Source organism: Zea mays, chromosome 2, assembly GCF_902167145.1.
Source record: "Zea mays cultivar B73 chromosome 2, Zm-B73-REFERENCE-NAM-5.0, whole genome shotgun sequence".
Taxonomy (NCBI): Eukaryota; Viridiplantae; Streptophyta; class Magnoliopsida; order Poales; family Poaceae; genus Zea; species Zea mays.
The window spans coordinates 121646817-121665732 of NC_050097.1; the positions used below are offsets into that span (position 1 = coordinate 121646817).

An 18916-nucleotide genomic window follows, 5' to 3' on the forward strand; every position below is an offset into this window, starting at 1 on the left:
ACTAGAAATTGTATCATTGCAAACATTCAATTTATCAATCTTAGCATTTAGACTAGCATTTTCATTTCTAAGACAGATAATTGAATCATTACAAATGCTATGCTCCTTAGACAGGTTATCACACTTTTCTACTTCTAGAGCATAAGCATTTTTCAACTTAACAAATTTCTTGTTCTCTTTAACGAGGAAGTCCTCTTGGCTTTCCAAGAGTTCATCCTTCTCGTTAATGGTTTCTATTAACTCATTTAATTTTTTTCTTTTGGTCCATGCTAAGGTTAGCAAAGAGAGACATTAAATCATCTTCATTATCGCTAGAGCTACCCTCATCACTAGATGTTGTATATTTGGGGGTGGCTCTAGAGTGTACCTTCTTCTTCTTGTCGTCCTCAGCCTTGAGACACTTGTGGCCGACGTTGGGGAAGAGGAGACCTTTGTTGACGGCGATGTTGCAGGCATCCTCGTCGGAGGAGGAGGAGGTGGAGCTCTCGTTGGAGTCCCATTCGCGGCATATGTGTGCATTGTCGCCCTTCTTCTTCTAGTACCTTTTCTTCTCCTTCTTCTTCCCCTTCTTGTCTTCATCCCTGTCACTTTCACTAGAAATTGGACATTTAGCAATGAAATTACTGGACTTACCACAATGGTAACACACCCTCTTGGAGCGGGACTTGTAGTCTTTTCCCTTCCTTTGCTTAAGGATTTGGTGGAAGCTCTTGATGATGAGCGTCATTTCCTCGTTGTCGAGCTTGGAGGCGTCGATTGGAAGCCTACTTGATGTGGACTCCTTCTTCTCTTCTTCTGTTTCCTTAAATGCAACGGGTTGCACCTCGGGTGTGGAGGTGGCACCTTGCTCCAAGTTGACAATGTGTTTGGAGACTTTGATCATAAGTTCAAATCTCACAAACTTGCCAATTACTTCCTCGAGAGACATCTGTTTATATCTAGGGTCTCCACGGATTAGTTGCACTTGAGTGGGATTACTAAAAACAAGTGATCTAAGAATAACCTTGACCATCTCATGGTCATCCCACTTGGTGCTCCTGAGGTTGCGCACTTGGTTCACCATTATCTTGAGCCAGTTGTACATGGCTTGCGGCTCTTCTCCTTTGTTGAGGAAGAATCGATCGAGCTCGCCCTCAATCGTCTCCCGCTTGGTGATCTTTGTCAACTCGTCCCCTTCGTGCGCGATCTTGAGGACGTCCAAATTTCTTTGGCGTTCTTTAACCCTTGCACCTTGTTGTACTCTTCTCGACACAAGGAAGCGAGGAGTATAGACATGGCTTGAGAGTTAAAGTGCCTAATTTGGGCGGCATTATCCGAGTCGTAGTCCTTGTCCCCCACCTTTGGTACCTGCGCTCCATACTCAACTATATCACAAATACTTTCGTGGAGTGAGGTTAGATGGTGCCTCATTTTATCACTCCACATACAATAATCTTCACCATCAAAATTTGGTGGTTTGCCTAGGGGTACGAAAGTAATGGAGCGCGCTTTGAAATACAAGGATAACGTAGGGGCATCTTACTATACTTCTTGCGCTCATGGCGCTTAGAAGCGATGGACGACTCGAAGCTTGATGTGGAGGGCGACAAAGAGTCAGTCTCATAGTAGACCACCTTTTTCATCTTCTTCTTCTTGTCACCTCTCCGATGCGACTTGATGGAGGAAGAGGATTCCTCCTTACCGGACTCCCTTGAAAGAGTCCTCCCCGAGCTTGCAGGCCTCTCACCGGTCACGATCTCCCTCTTGGCGTGATCTCCAGACATCACTTCGAGTTGGTTAGGCTCTTAATGAAGTACTGGCTCCGATACTAATTGAAAGTCACCTAGAGGGGGGTGAATAGACGAAACCTGAAATTTATAAACTTAAGCTCGCACTAAGGTCGGGGTTAGCATTAGAATTAAATTCAAGTCCAAAAGAGAGGGGAAAACAAATCAAACAAGAATCAAGGCGAGTGAACACGATGATTTGTTTTACCGAGGTTCGGTTCCAGAGAACCTAGTCCCTGTTGAGGAGGTCACAAAGACCGAGTCTATTTCAACCCTTTCCCTCTCTCAAATGGTCACTTAGACCGAGTGAGCCTTTCCTTAATCTCACGGGTCACTTAGACCCCGCAAGGACCACAACACACTTAGGTGTCTCTTACTTCGATTACAAGTCACTTGAGAAATAGAAGGAAAAAAAAGAAAAGGCCAAACCAAGCGACAAGAGCAACAAAAGAACACAAGTGATCCTCTCACTAGCCCTAATGCACTAGAGTTGATTTTGGGGCTTTGAGCGGATTGATTGCTTTTGATTGTGTCTTGGAGTGTTGGGCTTTTGCTCTTGCAATGAATGAGAACTTATAAATCCTTGGATGGAAGTGAATGAGGTGGTTGGGGGGTATTTATAGCTCCCAACCACTTTGTAGCCGTTGGCAAGGGCTGTTGTTGATGGGCGCACCGGACACCCATTGTTCCTTGTTCGGTGTGCCGCCACGTCAGCTAACCGTTAGGGTTTAGAGCTGGTCGACCGTTGCAGCCTTTGTCTTCTTGCAGCACCGGACAGTCCGGTGCCCTCTGACTTTGCTGCTCTTACTCTGCCGCGCACTATTCACTGTGGCAGGCACTTTTGCAGTCGACCGTTGGCGCGAGCTAGCTGTTGCTCCGGTGGCTCATCGGACAGTCCGGTGGCACACCGGACAGTCCGGTGAATTATAGCGAAGCGCCCTTGGCAGAAACCCGAGAGTGGTTGGTTTGCTGGCTGCCTCTTCTGGCGCATCGGACACTATCCGGTGCGCCAAATTTCAGCACACTCAAGTCCTTTTTGCTCCAAATAAATTGTGTCCCTAACTTGATTTTTTTTCTTGGTTTGTGTTGAACCTTATGCACCTGTAATACATGAATTCTAGACAAACAAGTTAGTCCACTTGTTTGCATTGATCATCAACCACCAAAATTAATTATAGGAAATGGTTAATCCTATTTCCCTTTCACAATATATAAACCAGAACAGAAAAGAATATAAAGGAATAAGGATAGTAATTTCATATCATTAATTCATTCAAATTTGTATTCCATAAACATGTATGAATATCAATAACATTCGTATTACATTGATACCTTCGGCTTGCTAGAAGGTGAAGACGCGAGAGTGACGCGAGAGTGATTACAATCCAGCGTGAACAGTACGGTGTTACTGTTCATCTATTTATAGGCACAGGACGTAGCCCGGGTAAAATTACATTCATGTCCCTGACATTCACTTATAATCATAACACAGATTATTAAGGACATATAGTCTTTTTCCCCTTTTGGTCATCATCATCCTTGGTCTTCGTCACCATACTAAGCCGAAGCTCTTCGACCATAGCTTTGGCGTTCTTTCTTATCACCTTCGGACTGCATCTTTACATCGCGCATGTCTTTGCCATGAGAGAAGATCTTCCTCTCGAAGCCGAAGCCTCCTGTAATAATCTATGTCATACTGAAAATATATGGCCAGTCACATTTTTGAGGACCTTCGCAAGAAGAAGGCCCCCAACAGTAGCCCCTCATAGTATTGATTTGTTTCTTTGTAACAAATTTAGACTGTGAGGTGAACGAAGGTCTTTCGCCGAAGGTCTGAAAAAACACCTTCCCTTCGCTAGAATAGCGAATGACACTAACATGCAGGACCCACCAAACCGTGGGGCGCTGGACATATAAATAGGAGCTTGTATTGAAAGCATTTCTTGTGCCATTTCAGTTTCTTGCATTGTGCTTGTCATTTTAAACTCTTACTGTGTCGAGTTTAATTGAATTTCAAGCTTCGGCATTCCAACGACCATCGACTTAATGGATGACGAGAAGAAGATTGTTGATTCGGTGCTATCTTAGTTTTATGAAGCTATGGAAAAAACTAACACAGAGAAGATTGCACATGAGATGTTAGCTAGGATATCTGAGGGTTCTAGTGATAGTGAAAGTTTTGATGTAGAAAGCGAGAATGAAGATGCAAAATATCGGCCCTGGAGACCAAGCCATGTTGTCTTCAGGAAATCAACTATCAAGCAAGGACAAATTGAGGCAATGAGGGGAAGGTACTTCCATGATATCTCTATTGTGAGGGCTGGAGGGGAAAATAATGTCCCTCTGCCTAAAGCCGACGACGTGGTAGTTTATAGGAGCTTCATGAAGGCAGGGCTTCGGTTCCCTCTAGATAAATTGATGGTCGAAGTACTGAAAACTTTTGAGATATACCTTCATCAACTTGACCCCGAAGCTCTTATTAAAGTGGGAGTTTTCATACGGGCCATGAGGAGCCAAGGGTTAGAACCGGACGCATGGTGCTTCTATAATATTCATGTGTTATCTTATCAGACGAAGGCGACTGGGAAAGAGCAATATCACAACAACTTCGGGTGCTACAACTTCGTGCCCCGCTCTGAGGTTAGTTACACTGTGCCTACATTTTGGAAGAAGTGGCCAGGATCTTGGATGCAAGAGTGGTTTTATGTGAAGAACGATCTGGACCAGAGGGAAGATATAAGGGGCATTATTCAACACCCTATTTGGTCGTGCTTCGGCATTAGAAGACCTTCGGTCGCGCTTGGGAATGACGTACAAGCGTGTCAGATGGCTTTTAACACCATATGCACTTACATTGGCACTAGGGTATGGCCTCTTGCCAGCGGATGGGAAATGCCGAAGGAGGCCGCCGCTGGCTCCAGCCAACATGGTCTGGTGTATCTTAAGTATACATTTCGATTCAGGGATCAGTTTGACGAGCCAAATGATGACTGGTTGGGTGCCATAGAGGCAACAAGCGATGAGCTACTTGGGTCCTATTCGAGGACTGAAGACGAAGCCATGATAGCCAGCTTCGGCGCTCGAGGGAAAATGAGACTAAATAGGGTTTTTGATGTCATTGGATTCATGTATCCAGACTACTATTATCCTACGCGGAAGCAAGGGAAGAAGACGAAGACTGTTACTTCGGTGACTTCTAGCGTGCTGAAGTCAAATAAGATTAAAGTTCTGACACATCGACCTAGGCGCATTGAAACGACCGAAGTGTCGATGTTAATTGAGGAGTCCACTTCTATATCTGAGCCTAGTCGCTCTGTGCCTGTCGAAGCTAGAACAGAACCGGTTGAGGAGCCAAAACTGAAGAAGGCAGCGGAGCAGCCGAAAGCCCTGAGTCCACCACGCGAGACGGAATTGCCGAAGGCATCAAGGATTCCTATAATGACTCCGAGGAAGAGGAGAATGGCTAGCGTGCTAGACGCTGTCATGGAATCTGTAAAGGCATCAACTCCTGCCTCTGCCGAAGCGCCTAGTGCAGAAGGCAAAATTTTGAAGAAATCTAACGAAGTTGGTACAGTGCAAGCTGCTGCTGAGGCTGGACCCTCATCTTTTACCGAAGCAAGACATGCGGAGACTGCACCACCAATCTTGGGAAAAGAGGGTGCCGTTGAGGAGTCTCCTGCCACCGAAGCACCTACCAAAAAATTGGAGTTCATTGTGCGACATGCTTCGGGGAAACAATTGTCAAAGAAGCAGATTGCCGAAGCTAGACAATATGTCAAGGATCTGAAGTATCCCCGAGGATCCTTGGTATACAGCGGCAATGATGAAGATGATTTTCTCTATTGCCTACCAGACAACAAAGCGATATCTGTTTGCTGGGAAATTACGAGGAACATGGGATTCCCGAAGCTCGAGCTCGACCTATCTGCAATGTCAAAGGATGATCTTGCAGATATCCTTGCTTACAATAGCTTGAAGGTGCACATACTTTTTCTTGTAAAGATGAATTATGTTTGTAGATTTTTCTTGCAATCGTTGTGTTCTAATATATTTTTGTTATTAGGGTTGATTTTAAGTAGAGCTTTGAGGGCCCAAAAAGAAGCAGAAGATGAGAGCTGCCAAGCTGTGGCGGAACCGCCCGAATTATTCCAGCTTAAGTGCCCACGTCACGCCTTAGAGGCAGCAACACACTTAAATCGGAATAACCCGTCAGTCCCTCAGATCTAGTCTGATAAAGCCACCTCCCTGGGATCGAATACTACTAGCTCACTCGAAGGTGAGTCATAGAGAGAATACAATAATGCATGAAACTACAAATTAAAGTACTAGAGTTATTATATAAATCGGAGTTTTAGATAAAAGGGAACAAGTTCTTGAATAAAGTGCAGCGGATAATTGATAATGTCGAATATTGAGGATTAGGGCAAGGCCTAGCCCACTACTCCTCCTGGTCCTCTCCTGCCGGAGCAGCATCCCACTCGACCGTCCAACACGGTGGCAGGGTGGAGGGCCAAGTCACACCATCAACCATGTCCTGTAGCATACCTGCAAAAATTGTGCCACAAGCAAGGCTGAGTATACTAATACTCAGCTAGACTTACTCGGTGTGAGGAGTCTACTCCTCTACCTCTAGACCATGCAGCTATTTGGCTGAGGGGTTTGTTTTGCCAAAAGCACTAGCTAAGTCTAAAACCAATTTTAGCCTTTCCAATTCTAGCATAATTATTTCAGCTAGGTTTGTTCCTTTCTAAGCATACATGGTACCAATCATTTAGTACAATCAACATGTTATCTCAAGTAAAAACCTCATTTCACTTTTTACTCAATGCAGTACAAGGAGTCAAGCAGTCTCATTAGCTGCGAGAAGCAGACGATTCGAATCAAGTTTTAAACCTTGCAAGGTAAACCGAAACATACAACATGTAGGGGCACTTCGTCCCCACACACGTCAACCATCCCCATCGATTCCCCGTTTGTGGCCAGGACTCACCGCCTTGTCATACAATGCTCCACTGACCCCGGCTGTCGCCGTGCAGTGACCGCACTTGTACCCACCATAGCTAGCATGGGAGACCCAGTCTCAGGATGAGTGAGGGGTAAAGTCCGCGTCCGGCTTCACTCAGGTACTAGGCTTATCGGTTACCATATTTCCTGACATGTGCTTAGTACAATCAAACGCTTGACTCAGGTATCCACACATTAATCCTTAATTCCATTTCTGTCTCATAGACAAGGCATCCACCCTGGATCCATGTCCATAGACCATCATAGATCCCATTATCAAGATGAATACATTCAATGCCTAACCGCACGCGAGTGCTAGAAAAATCACCCGACTTCTACCGAGATCCTGATTAGCAAAGCAGCTACTCGACCTAGTATACTAGTATCCATCTCAAAAAGGAATCCTGAGTTTATGCAACTAAGGGTTTCAAGCAACTCCTACACTTAAGTGCACATTACAAGCCTACAAACATTAAGTGTAGTAAAGTAGCATATATAAACGGTTATACATAAAACCGGGGCTTGCCTTCAAATGCTGGGGCTGCGGGCAGATCCTCGGTGGTAGGCTCGGGAGCTGGCTCCTAGACTTCCTCTTGGATAGCTCCTTGCTCGGGAATGAACACGTACTCTCCATCAGCAAGGTTGCAATCTAATGAATATAATGAGTGAGATATATGTATGCCATGATATGCAATGTAGTAGTAAGAGAAATGGTCAAGTTGATGAGGTAAAGTTTAATCTTACTACTAGAAGTTCTAGTGGTATACTTAGCCATTTTAGGGTCAAGTATGGTCAAGTTTAAGTGGTTAGATTATTTTAGTGTCCCACTATTCTTTTAGCGTCTTAGTGAAAAGTTTATCATGATCCTTGTTGAAATCATCATGGGTGAGATTCATTATTCTTACCAATTCTCTCTCAGTGAAAAGTTTATCATGAGTGTCTTAGTGAAAAGTTTATCATGATCCTTTTTCTATTATGCTTTTTAAAGTGGGTTTGAACTACAACATAGCTTTATAAATTTCCAAAAATTCTGTAACAATTACAATAGTTTTTCAGTGGTCTATAACTCTCAGTATAAAAAATTGAGGCCTAAAATGATAAGGGTTCACTCTGTGCAAAAATATTAAGTTTTAGGACAGAAGGGTGCTTTGAACTACAACTCTCCTCTAACAGTAGATTATTCCCTAAGTATTATTTTTGCTGGCATTTAGGTGCAATGATATGACTTTCTACCAAGTTTTAGCCACTTATACCCATTGGTCATTTTATTTTGATTTTCTAAAGTTTTTGGCCATAGTGGTGCTTTCTACTACCACTATACTTGAAAAATGTCAAACAACAGATTTCCTAATTTTTATATTTTCTTCTTTGTGCAATAGCAATCATTCTAGAGTTGGGCAACTTTTTGCTCAAGGGAAAGGGTGGTAAAATTTCTTGGAATATATGGCCTTTTTCTTAGGGTAGGGGGTAATGTGTGTTACCTTACATTTTTACTTAAATGTTATATTTTTCCCTTGTGGTTTACATCATAAGTAATTGTGTAAAAATTTGTTTGCCCACTGTTGCACATTTTTAGGCTTTCTCATGATTTATTTTAAGCATGGGCAAATTTCAAGTTTTAATTGTTCAACTCACTTATTGTGATGGGTTGGGGTGTTTATCATTTTTGTAGTGGTGTTCTAGTAGTTAGAAGTCCACTTAATTTTTCTTGCCATTTTTGTATTTGTCCTTATATTTTTCATCATGGCTTTTCTTTATTTCTTAGTGCCTAATAAAATTTATAACCTTGTACTAGCTCTGGACTAGGGTTCCCTAAATTTTTTCTATGTTCTTTATCACTTAATATACTAGGAAAAATGTGTTCATCCTCTAGTTATTATTCTCCATTACCTTTCTTAAATTTCTAAACTTTGGGCAGAAATAGTTTTTAATGGGCATTCTTGGGTTATTCTTGTATACTGGGTACTTGGTAATTTTAAACAGTGTGTATGTTGGGTATGTATCTCTACAAATTTTCTTTAGCCTAGTATAGAAGTATTCCTATTTTTCTTTGGATTAATAAGGTTTGGGTATTTTCCTAATTTAAATCAAAACTCTATAAAGTATTGCAAGAACCATGGGGTTTACTATTTTTGCTTGATAGTTTATAATATGTAGGTCCTAGCAAAATTTGTTTGACCAAATTTGGTTGAATATAACTCAAGTTATGAATATTCTAAGTTCTCTGCTCATTTGGAAAAGAATAAACATAAAGGTTTAAAGGAAAACGACTTTGCATCGGGGTCCCTGGACTTATTCCTATCTGAGTCATTTAAACCGTGCCCCTGAAGAACTATTCAAATGTGTCACTGACTTAGCACTTAACCCCCTGGCCTTTTACCCCCTCTAATTCGTGCTCCTCCCTCGTCTGAACAGTAACCGAGGAGGAAAGAGCGGTGGCGTGGCTTACCGGCGACGGTAGAGGTCCGATGAAGGGTCGGGTGAGGTCCAGGGGTCTCTGGCGATCACGTCGAGGTGCGGGTCGTCGGTGGTGGTGACCAGAGGTGGGCTGGCCGCGTGCGCAGGCGGTCGGGCTCGCCGGCGGTGCGTGCTCCGGCCTGCTCACGGTGGTAGAGTCAAATCAAAGTGCTTGGGGAGCGTCATGGGATATTAGTGATGCCGTGGGTGCAAGGAATTGGAGAATGGCTCACCGTGTGACACGGTCCACGCACGGTGGCGGGTGGCCGAAGTCCGGCGAGGTCGCACTCGCTTCTCCGGTGAGGCAATGTCTCGACTCGAGCTTGGGAAAGCATCACAGCCTCTCGGGGAAGCCGTCCCGGGGCTAGGGCGAGGCTGGGGGTCGACGAGAAGGGCTGGCCACGGCGACCGTGCTCGGGTAGTGATGGCGGGCGATGCAGAGCTCGTCGGAGTTGGAATTTCTACTCAAGGAGTGAGGCGGAGTGAGGGGTGGACTATTGCGCACCAAGGGCACTTATAGGCGCCCTCGGGCATAGATGGGTGTGGGGATAGAAGCCGACTATGCGCGGAGCCCGAGCAGAGAGCGGCCAGTGCGCAGCTGAGCGCTTGAGCATGCGATCAAACACGCGGAGGTTTGTTTCTGCCCTAGTTCAAACACCTGTTGGTCGACCTAAACGTGCATATCTTGCCAAGTATCATGTGTATCGTCTCTTCTCCGTACCAAGGGCTCTCTGTCTTGTGTGAGTCCCGAGTGAAGATATGGTTTGCGTGGGAAGATATGGTGGTGTGAAGTCAGCTCTATCTGCAATGTTCAAACCGAGACAAAACTCTTGCCAAATCGTGTCAAACGATTTTGGTTTGCTTTCAAACTTCACCAGAGTGTGCCTAGGGTATTTTGGCACCACTTTGATATTTGTACTTTGTGGATTCGAGCTTTGGAAAACAGAGAACATATCTGAACTTTGGAATGGGGTTAAAATTCAGATTTCTGAATGTTCTAAAAATTTTTATAGAGTTCTCACTTGAATGGTTATTTTGATAATTTTGCCGGGCCTTTCTTAAAAATCTTTCTTACTATGCTTTGTAGCTTATTTAGTATACTATAACTTTGTTATTTAGTCCTCATCATGATTTAGGGTTTTTCATGATTTTTCACAACCTTTTCCTTTGTGCTTAAATGGCTCATTTATGGTCATCTTAAGTTTTGTGCATTTTTCTTACCTTGGGGTGTATGAAGGGGCTAGGATATGACTTCCAGGATGATTAACACTAGGTTAAGACCTTACTCCTCAAGTTTGGTGTCTTTTTTCTCAAACTAAACCACATGTGATAATAGACCACAGGTGTATGTGTTGAGTAAAGGCCTGAGTAACACCTAGGGTGTTACAACAAATAGCTCTTGGGAATCTTCGGACAGAGGTCATTTACCTAAGGAACGAAGCCCTCAAAAGGATAAGATACAGCTTTCCTTGGTGGACAGACTGAAAGCTAGCGAAGTCAAGCTTAATGCACAAACCGAAACACACAAAGCTGAAGTCGAAGATTTGATGAAAAAGCTTGCAGAAATGAATGAAATTTTTGAAGTCGCAAAGGCGAAGCAGGAAATAAGTGAAATGGAAAGATCAAGGGTGCAAAATAATGTTGAAGAGCTTCGGGGTTCCAAGGAGAGATGCTACAAAACATCCTTGGAATGCGCCAAGAAGCTAAAAATAGTTTTGCAAGAGTGGGAGCATACTCTTCAGAACAGAAGTTTATTCGCGGTGATCCCGAAGGGGTTATTCAGTGGATTGGTGAAGAGGCCGAAGCTTTTGATGAAATACTCAGCGATCGTGGGGATTTTTGTGCTTTCGTCGGTGCACGAGGGGTCGTGGCAATTTTAGAGAAGGCCAGTTGTGAACATGTTAAGGCCACAACCCAGCCAGAATCTATTTTCTCAGCAGATGACACCAAGGACCCCTCAGCTGAAGCCTCTTTGCTAGGTGGGAGGTTTTACTCTGATGTTTGGATGAAGGGCGGTCATGAGATGGCTGATGAAGCCATTAAAAAGAATGAGAAAGAATCTCACGACGCCCGAGAAGAGTCTAAACGAGCTGAAGAAGCTGCAGAACGCGCCAGGATCAATTGTACTTTTTATTTAAGGTTTTGCTTCGTTGTTGGTTTCTAGCTTCGAAATTCACCAACATATTTTTTATTGCAGCTGGCATTTCACCACCTCCGGAGCCGTACAATCCCGAAGCCGACCCGGCTATGAAAGAAGCATTGTATATAATGAAGATTGCTAACGATGTTGTTGATGAAGTCATCGACAGACTATTACACGAAGCTCCTGAAAATGTGTTAAAGGAAGATTAAATTTTTGTATGTTTGAAAATGTAATGCTTGTGTATGGCTATCACCTTGTGTTAGGAATAAACATCAAGTATTTGTATGTACATTAATGTAATATATCTCTTTGTGATGCATGAAACCTTCATATGTACCGTTTTTGAGCCGCTGGCGAAAAAACACCTTCCCTTCTTTTCATGCTTCATGAAGAGAAATTATCCCTTCTAACGATTGAATACCACATGTTTTTCCATGGTTGTTGTATAGTGATACTGCTGATGAAGATTCCCCTACTGTGTAAGAATATATCTGCCGAAGGTATACTTTGTGCTTCAGCACATTCTTTCAAGATCCGACAGGTGTTTTCGAAGGAGCATTTTCCTTTTCCACAGCTTTTTTGCTGATGCAAAATGATGTATGATGCGATGCTATGCGATATAATGTGATGGTATGATGCAATATGATGTTTATGCCAAAGATGAAATCCACACGAAGACACACCAGGACTCTGCATCCCCTTAGGAACGACTTTGGAGTCTCTTCACCTTTTACCTAGGTGGTATTTCAGCTCTGCATCCCCTTAGGAACGACTTTGGAGCTAAGCTTTGCATCCCCTTAGGAACGACTTTGGAGCTTATTCACCTTTGATTTAGGTGGCATTTAAGCTCTGCATCCCCTTAGGAATGAATTTGGAGCTTCTTCACCTTTAATTTAGGTGGTATTCTAGCTCTGCATTCCCTTACGAACGACTTTGGAGCTTCGGAACTTACTCTACGTTCCCTTAGAAATGACTTTGGAGCTTTGGAACTTAGTCTACGTTCCCTTAGGAACGACTTTGGAGTTTTGTGATGTATTCTTGTTACACTCGATGGTATAATCGCAGGCTTATTACATCAAGATGAAGGTTAAACCTTCTTGGAGTGTTTTTCTTACAAGAAAACACAAAGACAAAAATATTAAAGATACATTAGATCAAGACGATATTTGATTGAGCCGATGTATTCCCTTCAATAGATGTGCTTCGACTCAGGCACAATGATGTTAACTGTGCGAGCTTCAGACTCCTCCCGAAGATCACACCGCTGCTGAGTGTGATGATGCCCTTCTGGCTGCTGACTGTGAACCAAAGCAGGCGCTAATGGTGGTGGTGCTAGCAACTGAGCCCAGGAAGCTTGGGAATGACTCGCCAAAGCAACAGAGGCCGTGGGATGTTGGTTGCCCTCGTATTCTGGGATGTATGGAGAGTAGCACGAAGTAGTATGGAGCACCTGCTTCGGCTGATTCTGCCGTGCCTCAGCCTCAGCAATTTCCTTTTGCTTTTGGATTATGACCTGACACGTCCTCGTTGTGTGCCCCTTGTCCTCGCCACATAAAAGGCAGAACAACTTCCTGGGATGATTATTGAACCTTCCTCCACTGAAGCTTCTTCCTCCTCTACCTCTCAGAGTTAGTGGTCTGTAAGAAGTTTGCTGCATGCCCGAAGACTGTGAGCTACGATGACTGCTCTGAGCATTGTTGGCCCTTTCATCGTTGGCATTGGAATTATGGATTGACCTGACATGCCTGTGATGAAGTCTTCCTCCGAAGCCCCTAGTCATTTCAGAAAACCTGTATGCTTCCTCCCTTCTTTGGCATAAATCATTATCATCCCGGATGTACTCATCCATCTTCTGAAGGAGTTTTTCCAAAGTCTGGGGTGGCTTCCTTGCAAAATATTAGGTTGTAGGTCCTGGCCGAAGCCATTGATCATAGCCTCAATAACAATTTCATTGGGCACTGCAGGTGCTTGAGCTCTCAAACGCAGGAACCTTCGGACGTATGCTTGCAGGTACTCCTCATGGTCTTGCGTGCATTGAAATAAGGCCTGAGCAGTGACTGGCTTCGTCTAAAAACCTTGGAAACTGGTGACTAGCATGTCCTTCAGCTCCTGCCATGATGTGATTGTTCCTGGACGAAGGGAGGAATACCATGTCTGGGCCACGCTTCTGACTGCCATGACGAAGGACTTTGCCATGACAACAGCATTGCCCCCATACGAGGATATTGTTGCCTCGTAGCTCATCAGAAATTGTTTTGGATTCGAATGCCCATCATACATGGGCAACTGAGGTGGCTCGTAGGATTGTGGCCATGGGGTAGCCTGCAATTCTGCTGCCAGAGGAGAAGTATCATCGAAAGTAAAGTTACCATGATGAAAGTCGTCATACCATTCGTCTTCGTTGAATGGGCTTTCCTAACGAAGCTCCCTATGCTGAGGCCTTCGGTCCTGGTCATCTTGAGTAAGATGACGCATCTCCTCAGCTGCTTCGTCAATCTTCTTTTGAAGGTCAGCCAGCCAGAGCATTTTCTCCTTTTTCCTTTGTACTTGCTGATGGATTTCCTCTAGATCCCTGATCTCCTGGTCAAGCTGCTCCTCCTAAAGAGTCAGGCTGGTGGCCTTTCTCTTTTGGCTCCTAGCCTCTCGCAGGCAGAGTGCGTCCTGATTTGTGTCCAGAGGCTACAGAGCAGCCCCTGGCTCTGTTGCCCTCTTCGGTGGCATGTCGAAGGTGAATGCCTGACGAAGGTTGTGGAAGTGAGTTCACTGGAGGTGGGCGCTAATGTTGGTCACTTGTTCTCAAATTCTGTGAATCAAGAACAAGGCAACACAATTGTTAAAGATTAAGGACCTTCATCCTCCAAAGCATTATCTCCTTTCGGATATAATGATCTTCAGATGAAGGTCATGAAGGATATACCTTCGTTATTTCAATATATAAACAAGAACACAAAAGAATATAAAGGAATAAGGATAGTAATTGCATATCATTAATTCATTCAAATTTGTATTCCATAAACATGTATGAATATCAATAACATTCGTATTACATTGATACCTTCGGCTTGCTAGAAGGTGAAGACACGAGAGTGACACGAGAGTGATCACAATCTAGCGTGAACAATACGGTGTTACTGTTCATCTATTTATAGGCACAGGACGCAGCCTGGATAAAATTACATTCATGTCCCTAACGTTCACTTATAATCATAACACGAATTATTAAGAACTAAGTAGTCTTTTTCCCCTTTTCGTCATCATCATCCTTGGTCTTCGTCACCATACTAAGTCGAATCTATTCGGCCATAGCTTTGCCGTTCATTCTTATCACCTTCAGGCTGCATCTTTTACATTGCGCATGTCTTTGCCATGAGAGAAGATCTTCCTCCCGAAGCCGAAGCCTCCTGTAATAATCTATGTTATACTGAAAACATATGGTCAATTACATTTTTAGGACCTTCAGAAGAGGAAGGCCCCCAACACAAGCGATGGTGTGCCTGGTATGCAAGCGATGAAGTGTCAGCCGCTAGAACGAAAGGAATTGACTAGACCCGTGACTCATTGGATTTTTAATTGTTATAAGTGCACTTCTTGCCGACATGGTGCTTGGGAGCCCACACATGCATGGTCGTGCCCAGCTCCAGCTCGATCTCGATGGGACGGAGCCCTGCCATTTTCTTCAACCGCGACAGCAACGACTTCTATGCGTAGCTAGCTTTGTATCGTTGTTCTCTCTTCTCGGTCGCAGTTCCACATCCTAGCTTGGCACCAAGATCTGTGGCGTCGAGCTAGGTGTCACGTCGGTTGCCACCTTGACCCGTCCACGCCAGCGGAGCAGGCACATTGGCACCATGGGTCATGGCCTAGCTTTGTATCGTTGTTCTCTCTTCTCGGTCGTAGTGCCACATCCTATCTCGACGCCAAGATCTGTGGCGCCAAGCTAGGTGTCACGTCAGTTGCCACCTCGACTCGTCCACGCCAACGGAGCAGGCACCTCGGCGCCATGGGTCACGGCGCCGAGAAAAGGTTCCAAATCTGGAATTAGTTTCTCTAGGGGTTTAAATGAGAAATTTCTTTGTAAAATGGCTAAAATGTAAAAAATTTCTTTGACAACATGCATGATCTGCTAGATCTGAACCACACAACAACAAAAGCAAAATAAACACGTTTAGACACGAGGTGTATGTATGTGTCACCAGTTTATAATAAGACTTTAAAAGGATGTAGCAGGACGCTTCCTATACTAAAATTGACAGCACCCAATAATGCCCTCACAGTGTATAATTTTTCTCATCACTGATGCAGGGATGTAAAAATAACGCCGAGCTCATAAACCCGGCTTAGATGATAAGAGAATACACCAAAATTTCAGATATATACGGGAATTCATAGGTTCGATGCCCTATCAAAGTGAATTTAGGCTAGCAATAGCATGGTTGATTTCTTTTGATGTACCTTAACAGCAATTTCTTTTGTGGACTGGTGAGTAGTTCTAATGTAGGAGTCGCTTATGACTTTCTAATTGGGGTGTGGATCATACGGTACTTAGTGGACTTTATGAAGATTATACCAGCTTTAATCTGACCAATCTTCACTGGCAGTTTGACACCTTTTTTAAAAAATAATACTAGACACCGCTAGCTCACCGAAAACAACTTGCCTGCTCATCTGAGATTGTGTTGCCTGTCGCTTTCGAAGTGGAAATATTGCTCCTTCTTTACTGAGCAAGCTGTGTATTGAAAATACAACATCGCGAACCACCGTGCATCAAGATGTCCCTTTTGTACGTATGTATGTTTGATTCGAATATGCTGCTTATAAGGTTTTAGAATTCAAGATTGTTATTACATCTCGCTTTCACGTCGGAAACCACGCAGAGGAGTTCCATTACCCTATGGCTCTGCACCTGCATGCATTTGATGTTGCTAAACGAGGTCCACGTCTCAAGTCTTGGTTTTTCATGGTGCTCCCAACTCGTCCTAACCATGAGCAGGAGGCAGGAGCAGCTTATAAGAAAAAAAGAACGCTCTTGGCACCAAAGAAAAAAAGATATACCAAGAGCTTGGTTGGAGAGGGACTCCCGCCTTGTCTTGTTATCGTATTCCCTTGATTGTTGTGTGCGTGTGACTGTGATCCATGAGAGCGCTAAAGAAGCTAGCTTCGAGATGTGCTCCCGAAAACATCTTTGAGATAATCGTTCCTTTTTTTCCTCCCGAAGACGTTGCGCGAGCATCGCTTCTCTCGGAAAGCTGAACACGTTTTATAATCCATCGCTTAGGTCATCGTTGTTCTGTTATGATTTGATATAATCGTTCCTTTTTTATGTTTTAATGTCCTCTGTCTCTTTTCTCCAGCGGTGGTAAAGCGTTCTGCAGCATCGAGTGCGGGTACCAGGACCAGGAGATGGTCTTCGACGAAGTAGCAGGGGACGGTTTGCGCTAGGCGATGAAGGCAGAGGAGGAGGAGGAGGAGGAGGAGGGGTGTTAGTGGGGAGGAGAAGGCGACGACGATGATCGTCCCCGAAGAATAACCTTTATTTGCGAGATCGCATGCAGTTTCTGGTCATGGAGGAGGGGGAGAATGATCTAGTCTTTTTTCACTTCTGTAAGAGGTTGAAGAAGATGGATGAGCGAGCTGGGTTTGTTCCTTATGCAACTTTCCCCGTTAGTTAGTTAGTTCCGAGTTACCATGCTCCTCTCTTCTACTTCGATGCGTCGTCACCCGCTCGTTCAGAGCATTCTATCCCGGGGGTAGAGGCACACACAAATATGGTTGTCAAGTCTCAGCTTTATATTTAGTGACGCGTCAAGGTCTTGTGATTCTGAAGTAAACTTAAAGGGAAGAAGAAGAAAAAACCTTAGCTCCTTTGCCCCGTTTCTATTTGCCCATCATCATATTCATCATCACATTTTGTGCTTGGTAATCCATCAGAATCAGATTTGTATCCTTCAACTACTTATAAAGTGTTTTGTCTCTATTAATTGCAGCTGCACCCAACAGCTGTCTTAAATCAAATCGAATAACACATTGTAAGCCCACCCCACAAGTAAACTAACATGTCAACAACCCCCTAATCATTGTAGTGTTTTCTGTAAACGGAGGATGGTGGACCGATGCTAGCTGATTGCGATTTGTCCTGGCATGGCATTGTTTATTACTACGAGTGTTGGTCTCCACGCTTTGCCCCGTAGACGGTTTGGTTCTTCCTTCACAAGTATCTTTATCCTGCTCTTCTTTTGACTTCCCAATTCCCACGGTGGTACGGTTATTCATTTTCCTATTTCCTTTCAGATTATCACATACACACGGTGGTATACTATCATCATACATACAGTACATGATACATGGCTGCCTAGAACGTTACACTACATACGTGACGTATGCCGTATGCGCAGCAGCGAAAGGCCAGGAGCCCAGGAGCCCATAGCATCGCGGCGATCTATGGCCCATCCGGTTTGTCCTGCTCCGTCTCGACGACGATGCTGAACATGACCATGTCCCTGGGCTGGCCCTTGAGCAGGACGTACTTCCGCAGCACGCCCTCCCTGGCGAACCCGGCCTTCTCCAGTACGCGCTGCGACGCCGGGTTGTCCACGTCCGCCACGGCCTCCAGCCGCAGCAGCCAGGGCCACGCCGCGAACACGGCCGCGGCCGCCGCTCGCACCGCGCGTGTCGCGATGCCCCGCCCCCAGTGCGCGCGCGCCAGGCGGTACCCCACGGACGCCCTGAACGGCCGCCCGTCCTCGGTGGGCCCGGGCTTCACGGAGATGGAACCCACCACAGGGAGGGGCGCGCCCGCGCCGACGCAGATGGCGCGGTACCACGGGTGCGGCAGGATGTGGTCGGCGATGTAGCGGCGGGCCTGGTCCACATGTTCGTAGGCGTCGCGGCGCTGGAAGCGGACCACGCGAGGGTCGGACGCCCACGACATGAACGCCTCCGCGTCCGACATGGTGAACTCGCGGAGGGAGACCTCCAGCTCTGCCGCGGGGGCAGGGGATCCTCTCTGCTGGACCTGGACCTCCATGCTCTCGTCGTCACCGGCCTCAACGACTCTGGCTCGAGCTGTATCGTGTATATGTAGCCGGTCTTGGTATGGGTCCTAGCCACAAAGAAGTAAAGGATGTAGGTGTAGTGTATGTTAGAGCATCTCCAAGAGAGTGCCTTATAATTATGCCCTTAATTTTAAAACATGTCTAATCTAGAGAAAATAGAGCCAAAACCAAACGGCAACCTCCAACAGTGTGCCCTTTAATTAATCTAATTAGTCGTTTTTGGCCATCATCACATTCTGTGCTTGGTAATCCATCAGAATCAGATTCGTATCCTTCAACTATTTATAAAGTATTTTGTCTCTATTAATTGCAGCTCCACCCAACAGTTGTCTTTAACCAAATCGAACAACACATTGTAAGCCATCTAATTAGGTTGTATCTGATCTGATTTTGTTTCTTCCTCTTTTTTCCATCCCTCGGTCAAGCATAATCCCTTAAAAGTGATAGTGCATTAATTAGGTAGAAACTAGAACAAAATCCGTACGTTGTGACGG

The 18916-nt window shown here is 44.8% G+C and overlaps 1 protein-coding gene across 1 annotated transcript; it reads right to left on the reverse strand.

Moving 5' to 3' along the window:
• Nucleotides 1-17601: 17601 nt before the first annotated feature.
• On the reverse strand, nucleotides 17602-18685 carry LOC103646915 (Acyl-CoA N-acyltransferase (NAT) superfamily protein). The gene has a single exon (XM_008671533.4). The coding sequence runs from the start codon at nucleotides 18392-18394 to the stop codon at nucleotides 17807-17809; it is 588 nt and encodes a 195-aa protein (XP_008669755.1). The 5' UTR covers nucleotides 18395-18685; the 3' UTR covers nucleotides 17602-17806.
• Nucleotides 18686-18916: the final 231 nt, after the last annotated feature.